This window comes from Mastomys coucha, unplaced genomic scaffold (genome assembly GCF_008632895.1).
Source record: "Mastomys coucha isolate ucsf_1 unplaced genomic scaffold, UCSF_Mcou_1 pScaffold6, whole genome shotgun sequence".
Lineage (NCBI taxonomy): Eukaryota > Metazoa > Chordata > Mammalia > Rodentia > Muridae > Mastomys > Mastomys coucha.
In genome coordinates this window covers 45829323-45849164 of record NW_022196912.1, presented here as the reverse complement: position 1 = coordinate 45849164, position 19842 = coordinate 45829323, and the positions used below count along the sequence as shown (strand labels likewise).

At 44.4% G+C, this 19842-nt stretch overlaps 1 protein-coding gene across 1 annotated transcript in view; it reads left to right on the top strand.

The window, feature by feature from the left end:
- Positions 1-19842, top strand: part of Tpo (thyroid peroxidase) — a 54366-nt gene that overhangs the window by 17171 nt on the left and 17353 nt on the right. Inside the window, exons 5-10 of the mRNA XM_031357709.1 lie at positions 9353-9482; positions 11224-11430; positions 11781-12281; positions 13657-13915; positions 15538-15708; positions 18938-19175. Coding sequence (XP_031213569.1) covers positions 9353-9482; positions 11224-11430; positions 11781-12281; positions 13657-13915; positions 15538-15708; positions 18938-19175 — 1506 coding nt within the window. The remainder of the gene's footprint in view (positions 1-9352; positions 9483-11223; positions 11431-11780; positions 12282-13656; positions 13916-15537; positions 15709-18937; positions 19176-19842) is intronic.

Below are 19842 nucleotides of genomic sequence, written 5' to 3'. Positions count from 1 at the left end.
AATCTCTTTTGGGGCTCTTTCTGCTCAGCTGCCAGTAGATTCCAGCTCTTTCTTAGGTTCTTCCAACCATCAGAGTGGATTGGTGTTAGGTAGTTTCCAAATGTACTAGATGATCTTGCTTCCCTGCCTTGATTTTCTATGTCCAAGGTATAATGTGACTATACTTCACACTATTGCTTACCTTTTCAGCTGGGCAGGTTCCTCTTATCAGGATTCTGCCTACCCCTATCAGAGTCTGCTTCTGCAATCACCATGTAGCTTCAGATCAATCTACCTCTCTTGTCTTGATTTTGGCACATCTACACCGAATTCAGTGGTGTGCCTCTCAGCTCCCAGGTTACCACTTACCCATACAATAGCAGGATGCTTCCTTCCTGGGCCATTCCCTCCAGATTCCTTGGCTTTAGGCACACATCAGCCTCTATCTCCAGAACTGGTTGTGTGTCTCTCTGCTATATATCCAACCCCTGGTGGTGTTCTAAAGCCTTGTCTGTCTTTCTCTGGCCCAGAGTTCCCACTGTGTATATATGAGGGATCTCTCTGGAATTCCCACTAGCCTTGGCAAGAACTTCATGATCTTCTCCCTGGAGATTTCACCCAGTATATCCCCTCATTTTTCAGATCTTGTTAGAATAGTGACTACTGCTTATTATTCTGGCTATTTTCTTCTGTGGGTCACACTAAGGTTATCTTAGTTTCTTTTCCTGCTGTGATGGTAAAATACACTGACAAAAACTGAAGAGAGAGAGGGGGTTTATTCTGGCGTACATATCTGGGTTATATCATTGTAGAGAAGTCAGTGGGACAGGATCATGAAGCAGCTGCTTGCTCACAATGTACCCTTGGTCATGAAAGAAAACACTAAACAGTTGTTGCTCCTTGGCTGGCTTTCTCCACTTTATATAGTCTAGGATCCCCCACCAAAGGAATAGTCTTACACACAATTAAGACACATCTTCCCATATCAATATAGGCATGCACAGAAATCTACCAGATGATGCTAAATTCTATCAGGTTGATGATCAACACTAACCATCTAATCCATCATCTTACCTGTAGGTTCCTCACTTGGTAATTTCTGTGGCATTTGTAGTGAGCACTAAGGAGAGCTTTGTGTGTGTCTGCATAAATGATGTTCAGTGTATTTAAATCATTATTGTTTACATACTGAATTATATTAGTACCTTATCCTGAGCCAAGGAGCCTTATACACATGAGAGTTTATTGATGAACTCTGATAATTATGAGAAGAGAGGTTTACAACTGATCCCAGAGGTTGTAACCCTACTAGGAAAACAGATAGCATCCAACAGAAACAAATACCTCAGTCATATGCTAGAAGCCAGTGTGGATCATACTAGCAAAGAATAGCCACCTGGACACTGGCTTTTTCCGTTCAAGGAGTTAGGGTCAGGAGGCTGTGAGGGATGGGCAAAGCAGAGCTCTTTCCCTACTCACCATCACCTGTAAACACAGCTTTCTTGGGAGTCTAAGTTTGATTGTCAGTAGGTTCTTGCTGATCTGATTGCTGTTGGCCCCTAGAAAACACCAAAAACACCAGGTGACTGCCCTACTGCCATCGCTCCCTCCCTCTTCCTCCCAACTGAAACTCCACTGAGCATCAACCATTCTCTTGGCAGAGCTGCTTTGGTTATCGCAACTTGGTTGCAGGAGCAATTTCTGTCCCTGGACACTGTTTCCTTCCCTTAAAATACAGCCCTTAAGTGCTACTTAATAAGGAGCTTATACCACAAACCTATATCCAAAGGAACTGAAAACTGTACCAAGTGCAGGAATTCTAAGGCACAAAGGCTTGGCCCACCCTCAGGCAACTTCCCTGTGAGTAGATGTTAGAGACTTAGAACTGACTGCTTAGAGAGATCCTGAAACTTAAGAAGATGGATAAATTCTCAGCCCTTTGATCCCACAGTTGCCTTCCAGAACTGTTTCTCAGACCTGGATGTGTATTATCCACTCATGTAAGCTTTTTCTCTCACTCTTCCTGTCATCTTATTAGTGAGCCTTCCCTGTATGATGGTGCCTAATAAACTGTCATACATAATAAAACCAGGAGACTTCAGCTTTATTCATGAAGCCCTAATGAAGTGATGACTGTTTTTGACACCCTGGATTTATAGAACCATATCTGCTTCCTATACTCAACCCCATGTTGGCTGGGTTTAAGAACCTACCAGTGGGAAAGCATGGATGTTCTTTCATGTTTTTAAAACAGTCTCCAGGAAAGATTCTAGACTAAGAAAAGCAAGCTACCTAAGATCCAAATAATACTGAAGCCTTTGATGTACTTCAGTGATCAGGGGGATCACACTGAAGGGTAGAGAAAAAGCCAGAGCAGAACAGGTACAGATGGTGAGCAGAATGTAGGAACATCCTGCTCATACATGCTTGGCACTGTGGAGGGACCCCAAACATGAGATGGTTCAGAGCCATGTCTCTATCATCAAGACTTAAACATATTGTCTGGTTGAAACAGATAAATCGTGTTACAAATACTGTGGTAAAAACGTGCCTCCGAGAACACAGAAGAGGCATGAGAGACCCCAGATAGTTCAAGTGGGACCAGTCCTTCTAACAGAAATAGATTAAACAACAACCCATGTCCATGAGAGCCTGCTGCTGTTTGGCTTTCTCTGATCTATATAGTCTATGACATCCAATGAGGAGAGATGCCCACCTACCTCCAAAGGCAGTCTTCTACGTAAGGAACAAAGTGGGAAAAAGGGGGCATGTGAAGCTCTACAAGAAGTGAAGGAATACTCAAGAGTGGGACCAAGAGCCTCCCCTGCAGCTGGATGCAGATATGTGTAGTGCTTCTCAGAGAACAGCCTGGGATCCAAAGCTTGGCCCTTGAGGAGCAAGTATGACCCTTCCAATAAGCATGGTAACAGATGAGGACAGGACAGGGCAAAGCATGCATCCCAGCCTCGTGAGATCATGCCCAAGGCCTCTGGAAAAGGGCACAGATGAGAATGTGACTTGCCCTACCAAACATATGTGTCTTCTGGAGCCTACTGATAATTATTATGACTGTCACCATGAAGTGACTCTTCTACATCTAACTTCTTTGTCCTTTGCCCCCAGATTAGAGCCTTAAAATATCCCAATGTAACTCACCATGTTTTTCCAAGGAAAGCCATTCTGGAAGGTTCCCACAGTAAGCAGGTGAAATGACTGTTCTCAGGGTATTCCTGCATCTCACAGTTAAAGCAGGCTTTTAGCCTGTGGAAATTCTGTGGTGAGCCCTGATGACCTAGGCCCTCATGGTCTTACTACTCCCTCACCAGAGTTGACTCAGGGGAGTCTAACCTTTGCCCAAACAAGTGTGGCTCCTACTCAAAGACAGACATGTGCCATGGTCTGCAGAAGACAAACCCTACTAAGGGCTAGCAGGCTAATCCATACTCACTCCTTTCCTGAGGGACATTTCTGTTTAATCAAGTCTAAAGACATAGAAATAATTCCTAGGGGAAATGACAGACTCTTGAAACAGAAATTTAATTTTTGTGTTTCTGTTTCCAGAAGAACTCCCAACTCCATCTGCATATAGAATGTAATTTGTTATAGAGGTTTCTATAGTCATTCCCTGACAGTTAAATGAAACTTTGAGTTTGGTTTCCAAACACATTGTAAAATAATCTAATTCCTGAAAACTAACAGTTTCAATTAAGACCATTCCAGAAGGACTAGCTAGCGACAGGTGTGATGCTCTGCAGAGGCCTGATGATTTCCGGGAATCTGCATGCATGCCTCAATGCACATATTCGCTGGCACCTTTAATCCCTACTTTTATCTTTTGGGTTTTAACATAATTCATGAAATTTGTGAAGCTTTCCTAGGAGAAATAACACACTCATCTCCTTTGGGGGAAATCTATGAATTGATAGTTTAGGTGCTTCAAACAATAGTTGTTACAAACATGAGCCCATGCAGAATCTAAATCATACTTTAAAATTCAAAAAGGAAGATGTCACGTAACAAGGTGGAAACTAAGTATTAGAAATCAAAACAACTCCTCTGGATTATGTGAGAGATCAGTGCACCCCAAAGTCACTCATTAACCTTAAAGAAAATAGAAGTTGGTTCTGGTGTCCTGTAAGACTCTCAGACATGAGTATCAATGGCTCCAGAAGAGAAAAAATTAAAACTCTTGAAGAAAGTCACATTTGTAGTAGGTATGGAAAAGCACATTCCCAACTGAGAAATCCCAACATGCTTCACTGACCACAGCAATGACAAGCCTACCTCCAGGTTGGTTTAGCTGTCTCCAGTGAAGCAGCTTTTGTTAGAGTTCCCCCAGATCAAGAACCAAGCTTCCTCACTCCTCTATGCCAGCTTTCAGAGGTGCAGTGAACTCCTTGGATCGATCATTCTAGGACCACATGGACTACTAAGGTGTGCTGAGCTATTCTGTGTGTGCCTACCTTATGCAAAGTAGCCACTTTCCTCATTCCATGTAATTCTACCTTACTGCTGAGAAAACAGCATGCCTATAGAAGTGAGAAGAAAAGCTAATCTTATATAAGACCCAGGGCTATTCTATTGTTTTCTCTTTTGTGTTGGGGCTGGGTAAATGCCCAGAAAAACAAACCAAGTGTTATCTCCCAGCACAGCAGCTTCCCTGTTGAGCTGGAGATATAAGAGCATTTTCCTTGTTAGAATGTAGAACACTGGGGTGACTACAATACCTGGTGCCTGTGTCTAAGTCCCGGTCACTGGAGCTCTAATGGGAAAACAGGCACCACTCTCCTAAAAAAAATCACTGTCAAAACTGTTTTTGTTCATGCTGCTGCCAGCATGTTTGAATGGCTGCCTTTAATCCAAGCCTAATAAAGGAAGAGCTGAAGATAAATGCAGGGTGATGCAATGATTCCACTAAGGATGGAGGATGAAGGCTCTTTCAGCACATGCTCATAAGTGTTTATGTGGTCCAGAGCCAACAAAAGACATTCAGTAATGGCCATCTGGGGTCTCGTTAAGCAGCCGACCCCAACTGTACAGGTTCAGGGATACACTGTGTGTTCACAACAGTGTTCTTGAGCACCTAAGACCTCCTAGTGGACTTTTGAAATATAAAAGCCAACAGGTGAAAAACAGAACTCACAGCAAGGTTGTGTAAACACGTTAGTTTGAGTGGGTGAAATAAGGCCTCCATGAGAGCTGTACTTTGTGGAGCTCCAGTAAAGAACAGCTGACTGTAACAAATCTGTGCAAAAAGGCTGGCTGCCTTCGTGTTGCTAATTAAAAGCACTACTCCAAATTAAGCCAACTGGTGGGCTAGATGTCAACGAAGTATATTAATAGTAGAATTGTTTTCCACTTGCTATCTCTCCAGATGTACAAAAGTCATCAAGTCTCCTTGGAGCACTGGCCTGTTACTAAGTAGTCCTCCTGGAATGTTCCTAGGTGAAGCAGCAGGCATGTAAGCAAGGAAGCCTTTCCCCTCCAGGGTCATTTCAAGCAGTTCTTTGTAATGCATAACCGCTCCCCATTTTATCTGCAGAGCGCCTCAGACAAAGGAAGGGTTACACAGTCTATCCACAAGAGTGAGAATAAGGAAAAAAACAACGTTGAAAAATACTCCAAAAGGTCTTAAAAATCACTTACATGGGCTAGGGCTCAGCTCATAATCTGCTTGCCACACAGGGGATCAATTGGATCCACAGAGTCCATATAAATGCCAGATGAATGTGGCAGCCCATCTATAACCCCAAAGCTCAACGTATGGAGACAAAAAAATTTTTTGGAGCAAAATGGCAAACTGATAGTTTACCAGAATGTCCAAATGAGTAAGCACTGGTTCATTAAGTCATAGGTAACCTTCCTACATGGCAGTTTTCCTTCAAACACAATCTGTAGAGCTGCATTTGTAGAGAAATTACTGCTTAAATGTGGTTTCACCATGGAATGCCTTATTTTTTCCACCTCTGATGATTGAAAGTTTTGTTGAGTACACTAGTCTGGGCTGGCATCTGCGGTCCCTTAGAGTCTGTAGCATATTTCTCCAGGCCCTTCTGGCTTTTAGAGTCCTCTCTGAGGAGACAGGGATTCTTCTCGCAGGTCGGGCTTTATGTGTTACTTGTTCTTTCTTCTTTGCAGCTTTTTCCAGGCTTTCTTTGTTCTGTAGGTTTAATGTTCTGATTATTATGTGCCAAGGGGACTTTCTTTTCTGGTCCAATCTATTTGGTGTTCTGTATGCTTCTTATACTTTCTCCTATAGGTTAGGAATTTTTTTTCTTCAATGATTTTGTTAAAAATATTCTCTGAGCCTTTGACCTAGGTTTCTTTTTTTTCCTTTCTTCCCACAATTCTTAGTTGGTCATTTCAGGATGCCCCAGGTTTCCTGGATGTTTTGTGCCAGGGGATTTTTAGCACTAACATTTTCTGTGATTGATATAACTGATTTCTTCTGTTGTATCTTCAACACCTGAGGTTCTGTCTCCCATCTCTTAGGTTCCATTGGTGAAGCTTGCCTCTGCAGTTCCTATTCAAACTCCTCAATTTGTTTTTTATTTCCAAAATTCTCTCAATTTGAGGCGTTTTCAGGGTTTGTTTTGTTTTTATTGATTGTATTTCTTTTCACGGGTCTTGAACAATTTCATTTATTTCCTTCCACTGTTGTGTTTCCTGGATTTCTTTATTTCCACTTTTAGAAACCTCTATCTTTCTTATACAGGCTTTTTAAAGGTGGTTTTTAATTTTTTCTTTTTTCTTTTTTTTTAACTTGCACCTCAGCTATTAGAGGCTGCTATGGTAGAGCTGCCGAGTTCTGGCAGAGCCTTTCCGTTCTGACAGTTACTGATTGTATTTTACACTGGTGTCTAGGCATCAGGTTGGGAAAAGTATGGTTCTAGGTGCTGATGCCTGCTCTTGTCTTTGTTGGGTGGGGGTTTTGTTCCTTGGTTTCCCTCTGAATTTTAGGAAACTGTGTTGGCTGTGTGTGGTCTGCTAGGAAATTTTATGTGTACATGGTAGGTGTGGCCACTGGAGGTTCCAGGTAAAATGTGTTTCTGGGAACTGGGAATTGATGTTTAGTAGTGGGTCCTAAGGCTAGGGGTCCTAAGGGGTTCACAGTGGTGAGGAAAGCAAAGTGTCCTGCCATGATCCACTTATTTAGCCTCCTTAGGATAGAGGTAGAGAGTGAAGAGAGGTCACTTCAGATTCGCTATAGAGTTGGGGGTGAACCTGGAGGATCTGATCGGCAGGAATGGGAGGAGAGGGGTCAGATCGGCAGTCAACCTACCTGTTTTCCTGGCAGGAGTGGTCTGTAAATTAGCAGGGAGAGCCTGCTGGACTTAGGGATTGAGTGAGATAAAGCAATGGGTGGCTAGAGGGAGATTAGGAGGGAAAGTTCTGTGGGGTCCACAGGGGATATGAGCAGGGGCAGGGAAGGCTGCAGCAGGCATTCTGTTTCAGAGTTCTGAGTGAGATGCAGAGGGCGATTGAGTTTCAAGTGAAGAGGTTGGGAAAGGTCTTCTTCAATTGCCTTACATGTTTCCCTGTCCTGCTTAGCTGCTGTATTCTCAGGGAGTGCCTGCTGGCTTAGAGGCCTGGATGCTGGCATGAGTTGGGGAAAGGGAGGTTGGAGAAGATGGTCTGGATCTGTTGGGGATGGGGTCGGAGAGGAAATGGAGACTGCAGCAGGCGTTAGGTTTGGCTACAGAGCCGGGATAAGACTGGGGCATTGGATCTGGAGGAGCAAGAGGGGAGGTGAAGCTCTGGAGTCGGCCTACTGGCTTCCCTGGAAGGAATGAAGGCTACAATTTTCAATGTCAAAATCTCAAGTATTTTTATGTCAAACTCCTCTCTTTTTGACCTCTCAGGCTGGAAACAGTAGTCACCTACCCACCTTTAACTCTGAAACTCTGCTCTGCCCTTCTGCACCTTTCTGATCTATCCCTCCAATTTCCAGGACTCAGATTATGTCACTGAGCACAGTTCCCTGTTATGGGGAAAGAGGTGGGCAGAAGTGACCACCTTCTCCCTCTTCAGTAAAAGGAGTTAGAAAATCCTATACATGTGAACTTGTAGTCACCAACAGAAGATTATTATGAAAATTGAATCTGAGTTTCAAAATTCTTTCTGAGATATACAAGACAATGAACATACAAATGATCCTTCATTAAAATCACTTATTGGAGCCAAGGAAACAGCGCAGTGTGTAGTGTTCTTGCCTAGTATACACAAAGCCTTGGCTTCAAGTGTCAACACCACATCCATTATATATGGACATGATTAACACGTGCTTATAATCCTATTACTGGAGAGGTAGAGGCAGGAGGATCAGAAATTCAAGGTCACCCATAGCCAATTCAAAGCCAGTCTTGGCTATATGAGACCATCTCAAAAACCAACTGCATACTGGTCTATCATAAAACAACAAAATCCAGGTGGTTGTTCTACTTAAACAAGACTTGAAAGGCATCTGCTTTTCATTGGGGTTAGTAGCCAATCATTAATATTTCAATTTCTCAGCTTCTGGAGAAAATGTGTCAACCAGTATTTAACTATACCCTTTCTTTCCCCTTTGGCTTAGGGGTGCTGTCCCTGACATACTCAGAAACAGCTTGGGAAATCAGGAAAGATCGATCAACTCACATTTACCTTAACATGGACCTTAATTATACTTTTTGCCTAGTTATACTTTGACCAAAGAATAAAATCACAGGTCAGTTTGAGTGCAGAAAGCATCCCCCCTTTAGCCTTGGTGATAGGGCTCATTATTAATTCAAAGCAATTAACTCAGAAAAAGACTTAATTTTATTTTTTAATTCAAATGCACATATTAATATATATCTCCTCTGTAGTCTTCTCACTTCTGGTATTTTTCTAGGTAGTAATTCACTTCTGGTATTTTCCTAGGTACCTTATTTCTAGTAGAAATATCATCATCATGATAAATACAAGAACCCTGGATGTTTCTTGTTTAAAGGTGTTTAAATATTACAATATTTCAAATAGTCCCTTTGAATGCCCCAAATATCTGTTCTCTGAGTAGAACCCCCATAGTACATTCTAGAAGGACAAGTGCCCTACTTTGGAGAGAAGCCTTAGGGAGTCTCCTGGACAGAGCAGTGTGAGGCAGTTATCAGCAGGCAGAGCTTCTTAAGGTAGGATCCCCCCTCAGGAAGGCTACAGTCTAAGGTCCTAGAAGTCAGTTCCTTCCACATACCCCAGAGAAATCCATCCAGAAGATGACCAGCTGCTAAGGCCTACCTACAGACTTAGAAATGCCACCAGAGTGTATCATCTTGAGTGAGTTATACTGTATTGAGACCTCAATATTTCTTTATTCTCCTCCATCTCAAACACATTCCTTCATCTGTTTCCACAGAGACCACCCCAGATGGGGAGCCTCCAACACGGCCCTAGCAAGATGGCTGCCTCCTGCCTATGAAGATGGCTTCAGTCAGCCCAGAGGTTGGAACCCTAATGTCTTATACCACGGCTTCCCACTGCCCCCGGTTGGTACTCATTTAGAACCTACTTCAACAAGACAAGAATAGGTTTTCCATAACACTAACACACTTCCCACAGCCTTGGAGGGCAATGGGCAATTGCTGGGATGATCTATAATGCAAACATCCTTTGTGTTTCCAAACTCCCTAGAAAGTTGTTGCCCTGCAGTGTAACATCTATGAATGAGGCTCTAAAGGTTAGCCACACTCAGCCAGCGAGGAGACCAACTGACATTTAAAGTCACTCTCAACTAATTTTATACATTTCCTTTTGATAAGCACTTTAATATTCTTAAATAAATTCTTCTATTCATCAGGTGAAAGACAAAGTTCAGCAATGACATGCATTCATTAATGAATTCGCTCATACGCACTATATATGTGCAGATGCTAGCCACTGTTTCATTACCAGAGGCATATTTTGGGAAGGGGATGTATTCATTTCCTACTTGTCCTTTGGTCCAACATTTGCCATTGGGTCCATTGATCTATGTCATCAAAACATGGTTCATTTTGGCCCTAGTTTGACTCTTCACATGAGTGGATAATGCAATATTTGTTTCTATGCCACATTACAGAACAGAATTCTCAATATGTGTGATAGATAGCAGGTATTCAGCTCAACATAGAAGAAGCTTGTACCAGAAGTAAGGAGCTGATCCAATCAGCTATAGACACCTTTATATCACAAAGCTCTCCAATGGAGATTCACCCCCATACATATGCATTTTTCAGGTATCTGTTTAGTGAGAGAGCCAATTGTTTCTGTAGTTGGTAAGGACCAGCAGGTGGAGTTGGGTACCAAGGTTCACAGAGAAAGCATAGCACTCATGTCTACCCTTAATTTCCCACCAGATGTTTCTCTTCCTATTGTATGTTCTACACTGGACCAGTTCAAATCCTGAATTCTTTTGTGCTCTATACTGATGCTGAGATTCTACAAATATGTATTTGTTTGTATATTATTATCATTTACAAGAATCAGCACTTAAGTATGTTTACATGTAGCCTTTTCAATTTTTGATTCTATTCTTTTATTTTTCATTTCTTGATTTTATTTTAACATTAATACAATTTTAGTGGCTATACTAATACAGATTTTAAACCTTCAGTTCTGTAGGTCAAAGTCTAAAGTGTCTAAAGTCAAGATGTCTCAGGACTGTGTCCTTTTAGAGGTTCTTGGGGAGAATCCCACTCCTTGACTTTCGCACATTTGTTTGTGGTTGGGGTGCTGAGCTTTACGCCCATTGCTTTACATATGCAACACAAGGCAGATGCTTTTACCACTATCTCTTAAACCTTACCTTTCCTAATTCCTAAAGGCTAAACCATGGCCTACTCTATGGCTCCTCCACCAAAGTCTACAAGATAGAATCTATGCATGTCTTCCACCCCAGTCACAACTCTCTAACAATGGTCAGGAAGGCTCTCAAAAATTAAAGACCCATGTGATTACACTGAATATACTTGGAAACCTAGAATAATCTCCGCATCCAAGCCCAGATGTGTCTGTCTTCCATCTTGGCTCTTCCCGTTATGGCCACAGCAACAGGTCTTTCCAGTGCTCTCCAGAGCTGTGAACAAGAGCCTCACCATGAATTTAAGACCTCAAGGTCTCCATTATTGACCATGGGGCAGTCTAACTATACCACTGCAAGCTGTTCTCTTATATTTTTGGTTCTGAGCCTAGCCTTTAACAGCTGAGCTCCAAGCTGTTCTCCAGCCCCAAGCTGTTCTCTTTACTCAGGTACGGGAGGTGACAAGGCACCTCATTCAAGTTTCAAATGAAGCTGTGACCGAAGATGACCAGTACTCTGATTTTCTGCCTGTGTGGGGACAGTACATCGATCATGACATTGCTCTCACACCACAGAGCACCAGCACAGCAGCCTTCTGGGGAGGTGTCGATTGCCAGCTGACCTGTGAGAACCAAAATCCCTGCTTCCCCATACAGGTAATTTCCCTCAACTCGTATTGATTATGAAATGACATATGACTTTTCAAACATTAAACAGAAAAGCTTGAAATAAAATGTGAAATCTCCTTCCCATCCCCAGAGCTTCCTACATATGTATGCTCCATGGACATTCAATGCACTCTTGTTTAAAATACCATTTTATGTGTGCAACTTGTCCCATCACTCCCAGACCATGCCGTGTGTGCATGCTCTGAACCAGGGATTGTCACTCAGCAATAAGTATTACCCCTTGCCTATCACCTAATCAACACAAATTTATTTTATGATTTAAGATTCTAAAAGGACCCAAAAGCCGGAAGTGACATCCAGTCTCCCCTTTGCCACAGCTTTCCTCAAACTCCTCAGGGACCACTGCTTGCCTGCCTTTCTACCGCTCCTCAGCCGCCTGTGGCACTGGAGACCACGGAGCACTCTTTGGTAACCTGTCTGCAGCCAATCCGAGGCAGCAGATGAATGGCTTGACCTCCTTCCTTGATGCTTCCACTGTGTATGGCAGCTCCCCTGGCATTGAGAAGCAACTGCGCAACTGGAGCAGCTCCGCGGGGCTGCTGCGCATCAACACACTCCACCTAGATGCTGGCCGTGCCTACCTGCCCTTCGCATCAGCTGCCTGTGCTCCAGAGCCTGGTGCCCCACGCGCTACCCGCACGCCCTGCTTCCTGGCTGGCGATGGTCGCGCCAGCGAGGTCCCTGCCCTGGCAGCGGTGCACACCTTGTGGCTGCGCGAGCACAACCGCCTGGCTGCGGCCTTCAAAGTCATCAACACCCACTGGAGCGCCAACACTGCCTACCAGGAGGCACGCAAGGTGGTAGGGGCATTGCACCAGGTGTGTGCCTCAGTGCAGGGGCAGTACTGACAGGAAAACGTGGATGCTCCTAAGATGTGTCCTCAAGGCCAGTGTGAGCACCCCAGGGGTGTGTTGGGTAGGGTCACCTCAGACTTACCTTTACCAGTAGCTTCCATTAGGACCAACATGGGCTTTTTTAGTTTCTGGCAGGATTACCTTGGGATATTCAAGTGGGGAGTCCAAAGCGCAAGATAAACTTGTTTACTGAGTGAAGCTCATCATAAACTCTGAGTGCAAAGTGCATACATAAACAGATACTTTTGTTGTTGTTTTAATCACTGTGGGTACTCTTAGTAGGAACCTCACATCAGTATCTATGAAGAGGGTAGAACCAAAACAGTATTGTATAGTAGCTTTCTACCATGATCAGAGCCTCCAAGCCCTGCCGTTTTCAGAGAGCAGGCCAGACACTGGCTTCTTTGTGCAGAGTGAGGTATCAGTCCATGACAACAGGAGCCCTCACCCCCAAAGCTGGCGATCTTCCCCTTGTCTTGTGATGATTCTCTCCCTGGTCATGACTTCCAGACTTGGCCAATGATGAGTTTCAGTTTGTTCGGTGTTTCCCCTTCTCCAAACATAAGCCACAGGGACAGGGACTCAGCCTGTTGCTTCGTTCTTCTTGCCTAGCAGCTGGCATGTGCTGGCAAGGGTAGGTGCCTTGTGAATATGCACTGAGTTTCTAGGGAGGTGTGAGTCCCAGGGATCATCTCAGAAGTGTCTTTCCCTGCTGCCTTCTTTAGGGATCATATTATCTAAGTGAGGGTTGGCAAGTCATCCAAAGAAGGCCCAAAGGGGCTGCGGCACACAGATCCATAACTGGCCATTCGCATGTACAAAAATGCTGTGGTGGGTGAGGGCCCTGGTTCTATGTCTCTCCTTAGTAAAGTTCTACAGTATTTGAGGTGTGAATCATTGGGTATGTCCTAACATGAGCTCAGTAGTTGTAGATAGAGGGTTTAATTCTGCATATCTGAAGATCGTAGCTGATCTGTACATTAATCATCCAGTGGTCTATTCTCAAAAGGAAAAATGCTAATAACCTCAATGAACAGAAAAGATGCTCTCTGGATTTATGTATCATCCTCCTCAGCCTAGTGTCTCTCTCCCTCTCTCTCACATTCCTGTGGGTTGTACTCTTGCCTGATAGGTATGTCCTTTCCCATACTTCTGCCTGAGTCTGTGGGCTGTGTCCTCCTTTGGGAGCCTCACAAATCCTATGATAATCTATCCTAAAGATGTCCAGGCAGAATTCCTCCCTATTGCTTAATCTTCAACCTTCAGTTGGCCTACAGGCATCCCTGGGCTGTGTCGAACGCCGTTCCTGCTCAGAGAACATCTCTCTCCCCCTCTATAGATCATCACCATGAGAGATTATATCCCCAAGATCCTGGGTCCCGATGCCTTCAGGCAGTATGTGGGCCCCTATGAAGGCTATAACCCCACTGTGAACCCTACTGTGTCCAACATCTTCTCCACTGCTGCCTTCCGCTTTGGCCACGCCACGGTCCATCCACTGGTGAGACGACTAAACACTGACTTCCAGGACCACGCAGATCTCCCCAGGCTGCAGCTGCATGATGTCTTCTTCAGACCCTGGAGGCTTATCCAGGAAGGTATGCCGATCCTCCTGACTTAATCCTACAGCTAAGCACAAACCAGGGTAGTCTAGCATGAACCTTCACCTTCCATTCTAAAGCTATCTAATTTATCAATATGGGAATAAGTGTATTCAGAGACTTTCCCCCATATGTATGTATGTATGTATGTACGTATGTATGGAAGTGCATGTGTGTGTATGTGTGTTTCTGTGTGTTTAGGTGCATGTGTATATGAATAGAGGCTGAAGAACAACCTCAGATGTTATCCCTAGGAAAGAAATTCACTTCCTTTGAGAAAGGGTCTTGAAATGGCCTGAAGTTCACCAAGTAAGCTAGACTGGCTGAACAACAAGCCACAGGAATCCCTGTCTTTACCACCCCAACACCAGAATTACAACCACAGCCATCACACCCTACAATTATTATCCTGGGTTCTGAGGAACAAACTCTAGTTCTTGTGCTTGCCGCGCATTACACTTTACTGACGGAGCCATACCTCCACCCCTGCCCCCCACTCCCAGTCCTAAGTTTTTTAAAAGGTGACATGTTCGTGAGAAATCCTTGACTCACATCTGGAGCTCGCCATTGCTCAGGATAGATTATCCAGGTAGAGTACATGCTCTTTGCATTTGTAGACGGAGAAGTAAAAGTGTCCTGGTGGCCATGCCTCATAGATGGTGCTGTCATTTCTTAATCATTAAGCACTATGCCTGTTCTCTGGTGAGACTAGCACTGTGAGATGTGAGATGCTGGAATTTGAAAACAGCAAAAACAAAACAAAACAAGCAAACAATAACAACAAAACCCTGCAGCTCTCTGGTTCTACTCTTGAGGATTGTGTTTATGTTCCCCCATGTGTTTTGTGTTTTCGTTCTGCTCACCCCACCCCCATGTTCTCCCTGTCCCTCTGATCATTTCTAACCTGTCTCAAAAGTAGGTGCAGGTACAGGTTGGAGGGTAGAGATGATGGCAGCGGACATCATTGCCCTCTCCACTGATGATCACATACATTGCTTTCATGCAGAGCATGAGGAGAGAGGTTTGGGGTCTTCCCAAGTCACTCTACCCAGTTCAAAATGTCTCATACATTTGCCATTGTGTGGTGGTGGGGTGGGAGAGGGGGAGGTAACCCAAAGCAACTGGCTTCTCTGTGCATGTTATTACATGTAATTCATGCAGCTAAGGAGGGCAAGACCTGGGAAATGGCTGCTTTGTTTCCTTTGAGGCCTTCTGTGAGGATGGCCCAGACTTCAGTGTGTTATAGAGCAAGGTTCATGAGAAACTGAGAGTTTGCCAGACCAGGCCACATCTTACTGCTCCAGGCAGTGGAGGCCAGTGAGTATTTCCTTTGACTCTAAACATTCTGCTGTTGGGAAGTAAATAATGATAAATCTGAGTGATGTGACCTTGCTTATGTCTAGTCCCTGAGGTGCTGAAGGTGCATCCTTGGTACATGACTGCTATTAATGGCAGTGTCCTAAGGAACCTGGAAAGCTTGGGATCATGTATGGTAACTTGGGGAAGGTACACAGACATTTACGAGTAAACATGCTTTATAACTGAGAATCTATCCTGTGTCCCCAGAACTCTCAGCAGGGACATAGGGGCCTGTCTGACGTGTACGTGATGTCTTTCAGGTGGTTTGGATCCAATAGTGAGAGGCCTCCTGGCAAGACCAGCTAAACTGCAAGTACAGGAGCAGCTGATGAACGAGGAGCTGACTGAGAAGCTCTTCGTGTTGTCTAATGTGGGCACCTTGGATCTGGCATCATTAAACCTGCAGAGGGGCCGGGACCATGGCTTACCAGGTTTGTCAGGTTTCTAGATGATGTATCTCAGTGTGTGCTGAGGAGGAACTATCAGGGTCAGTATCTGGTATGAAGGGGAATATCTAGTGCACTGCCAGCTTCAAAGGAATAGATTTGTAGGTTTTCTTTGTTTATTTGATTGTTTGGTTATTGTTTGTGCTATGTAGCTCAGGCTAACTTCAAACTCATGATCCTTCTGCCCCAGCCTCCCAAGTAACTGGGACTATAGGTATGTATCAAGCCTGTAACTAACTACATAGTTGCATGTAGATTGAATCCCCTCCCCTGCAAACTCACAGAAGACACTGTGTCTCTATCTGTGTTATGTGTTTGAGATGTCTTTTCTGATGTGTTTCCTTATATTCTATGGGCACAAGTCCCAGTCTGCAAAAGGGCATCCAACTACAGAGTCTCTCCCAAGACCCTGATGGAGTCAGCACCACAGAAGTCTGTGGAGCACCAGGGTTCTCCAAGAACTACCACATTGATGCCTGGCCTAACCCAGAGGCTCACTCACAGGGCCAGTGGCCAGTGTCCCCTGCCCTATGAATATGCATGAGAAAAGGCTTGACTTTTGCAGGTGCCATGACATATGCTGCCATTCTGAAACTCTAAATGCAGAGTCTAATGCAGTTGGTGTCATCATTCTGAGTCATTTTTCCCTCGCTGCAGCCTTCAAAGGGTCTGTAGCAACTTGGATCTGGAGAACATGTATATACTGGGAAGTTATTGAAAGGGTCCCTTCTGCATGTGTTGGCAGGCCACATACCTTCTATATTTCACCCTGAGCTCCAAGTGCACTTGCTTTCTCCGAGCTGTTGAAGCATATTTCTGCTGCTTACGGCCCCTGAGAAATCTCTCTCCCAATATTCAAGTGCAATTCATCATCCACTCTTTGTGCTTCAATTATCCTGAGAGTAAACGATCCTTCAAGTGGATATTTAATGAAGTAACTCCTATATTCCCCCACCTCTGCAGCTAGCAGTGGGAATATATGTTTTCATTTAAATCAAATTCACTGATTTTATTTTGCTTGCCATGAGATTACGGGATCTGCGAGGGTCTGGCCTAAAGCAGTAAAGTAATGGAGTCAAATGTTATGGGACTTGTCAGGACTCAGGAGACAGGAAAGGAGAAAGCTGTCATCTTGCTAGATGGCTCCTGAGAGACATGACTGAGGTGACCCAACTAGAATTGGAGAACAAAGAGAGGACTTCCCAATGAGCTACCATTTACCAGGTCCAGCTCTGCACAGCAAACATGGAGTTGAGGCAGAGCAGTCTTGTTGACCAGGAAGCTCAGGAGCCATGGCTCTGAAAATGTGGTATGATGCTTGGCTGTATCAAATATCAGTGCAGACAGACACACACACACACACACACAGGCACACACATGCACACAAACAAATACATCAAACACACAGCTACATTAAAGAGACCCCAGCTTCTCCTGAATCAGAACGAAGGGAACTGCCACCATCAATACCATTAGGTGGCAGCACTCATAAGCCACAGATTTTAAATCTTGCTGGTGATTTTTCCTCACCTTGGCTTTTCTTTGCTGTAACCCATTTCCTCTGTGTTTTTCCCCGTAGCTAGATGTTCCCGCACCCTATTCAATGGTTCAGCAAGGCTCTTGTTACTCCAGCATCCCTTCTCAGACTATCCAGAAGATACATGATCATTTCTTCAGAGTCTTCCTGATCCACACATGGGGTTCACCATGAGTCCCCAAAGTTTTTATCCCATTAGTGCCTCATCACCCCTGTGGAGACCTAGCCTGGTCCTCAGGGCATTTCTCTATGTGTGTTTATGATACTTGCTGAGTGTCTAGATGCAGAAGGCAATGGAAATAACACAAGGCAGACTCTGACAGAATGCTGATGGCAGGATGGACAGGTGAAGGGAATGACAAGGAACTGTGCTGCCTGCTGACTGCTTCAGGGTAGAGTCCCACAGCCGACTGGCTGGCATTTCCCATCACTGTCAGGAGGATGAGAGACTTCTGGAAGAAGTCCAGATGAGGAGGATGAGGCCAAAGGCACCCTGTAAGATCATGTCATGTGTCCAGTGGAGAAAGCAGCCCAGTAAAGTCAGAGCACTACCTGTAGAGTCAATGAGGATGCTGGGACCATGAGGCCGGGGATGGGCTTTTCCAGAAATGCTGAAATCATCCTCAAGCAGGTAGAGAATCTGCAGTATTTGAGACAGTTACACGAGGAAAGATAGGCATGTACATATGTGTGTTCTGTGTATGTGTCTGTCTGTCTGAGCGGGTAATATGTATGGGTAAGACAGAGTGTGTGAGTGTATATAAGAGAGTGTGTGTCTGTGTAAGAGAGTGTGTTTGTGAGTGTGTGTATAAGAGAATGAATGTGTATGTATACATTTGAGTATGTCTGTGAGTGTGTATGTGTGAGTGAGTGTATAAGAGAGGATGTGTCTTGTGTGAGGATATGTGCGTAAGAGAGAATGTGCCTGTCTGTGTGCATAAGAGAAAGTGTGTGTCTGTGAATGTATATGTGTAAAAGAGTCTGTTTTTATGAGTGTGCATTGCATAATGGTGTCTTGAGTGAGTGTATATAAGAGAGAGTATGTCTGTGTGAACATGTATGAGTGTGTCAGTGAGTGTGTCTAAGGGAGTGTGTCTGTGTTTATGAATGTATGTGTAAAAGTGTCTATGTTTGTATGTGTGTGTATGTGTGTGTGTGTGGGAGGGAGGGAGGGAGGGAGGGAGAGAGAGAGAGAGAGAGAGAGAGAGAGAGAGAGAGAGGGAGAGGGAGAGGGAGAGGGAGAGGGAGAGGGAGAGAGAGAGGAAGAGTGTCCTGGTGTGCTTCTGTTCTCCATGAGCTCCCAGTGTCCAGTGTCCTTCTGGAACACCCTCAGCTCTGAAAATGGTGTGACCTGCCAGCATAGTTCTGTAGGGAAAGACTGATCCAGTCACAGTGTAAATCCACTAAAGTGTTTTGACTTGGCACCGTTTCTAATTCCAATTCACCGTAAAACACACTCTTTATAAGAGCTTCAAGTCTATGCTACATGGTCTATCCTGTTGAACTCCATAGCACTGAATTATCATGCCACAATAGCAGGGTCACTGTGCAGCAGGGACAAGCAGACAAGGCTGTGTCTCTGCAACCCTGGCTTCCAGGGTTCAACAGAACCCATGGGTAGACTGGTGAAACTTAAGTCCCTGTAAAGACAGACCTACTACTGTCTTTCTTGTACAGGCTACAATGAATGGAGAGAGTTCTGTGGCTTGTCACGCCTGGAGACACCAGATGAGCTGAACAAGGCCATTGCCAACAGAATCATAGTCAACAAGATAATGGACTTATACAAGCATGCTGACAACATTGACGTCTGGTTGGGAGGCCTGGCTGAAAAGTTCTTGCCGGGGGCCCGCACTGGTCCTCTGTTTGCATGTATTATTGGGAAGCAGATGAAGGCTCTGAGGGATGGGGACAGGTCAGTCCATGTGGCAAAGTATATGTGGTATGCACTCTGGATGTAACACAGGGTTCCACATTAGGACTGTATGGAGCAGCAAGGTCTGGGTTCAAGTACTTAAGTGACCCTGGACAGGTTTTCTCTCAAATGCATCATCCTTGACGATAAAGTGATGTTGTTACCACACAAAAGGACCACAAGACATATAGAATATCTTGTTCACTTAAAAACATGACTATTGTTTTCCCATGTTCTTAGTCATTGTGGATGAAAAGGCATGTAACCAAAACTGTTGACAATCTACAGTTTCCATCTTTGGCCATTCACTGACACTATGGGCACTGAATGGATAGACTTGCCTTGATGCAGATGTGAACCCCTGCTAGTGCCCAGGAGCAGTATCCAGCTGAACAGACTCAGTCCTGCCTCCCCACCATGCATCTACCTCCTTTCCCTCACCGTTGCCTGCCCTTGCACTTGTTCCTTCCTCCTTCCTCCATTTCCGCCTCAAATTTTGAACTTCATGCCACAGAGCAGGTTAGGGAAGCAGAGTCATTGTCTGTGCACCTCATGCTCTGACACCAGATAGTCTTCAGAAGAATGTAAACCATGAACCATTACAATTTTGGAACCATACATTAAAAAACAAGGAAGCATTTCTCTTAAAAAAAAAAAAAAAAAAAAA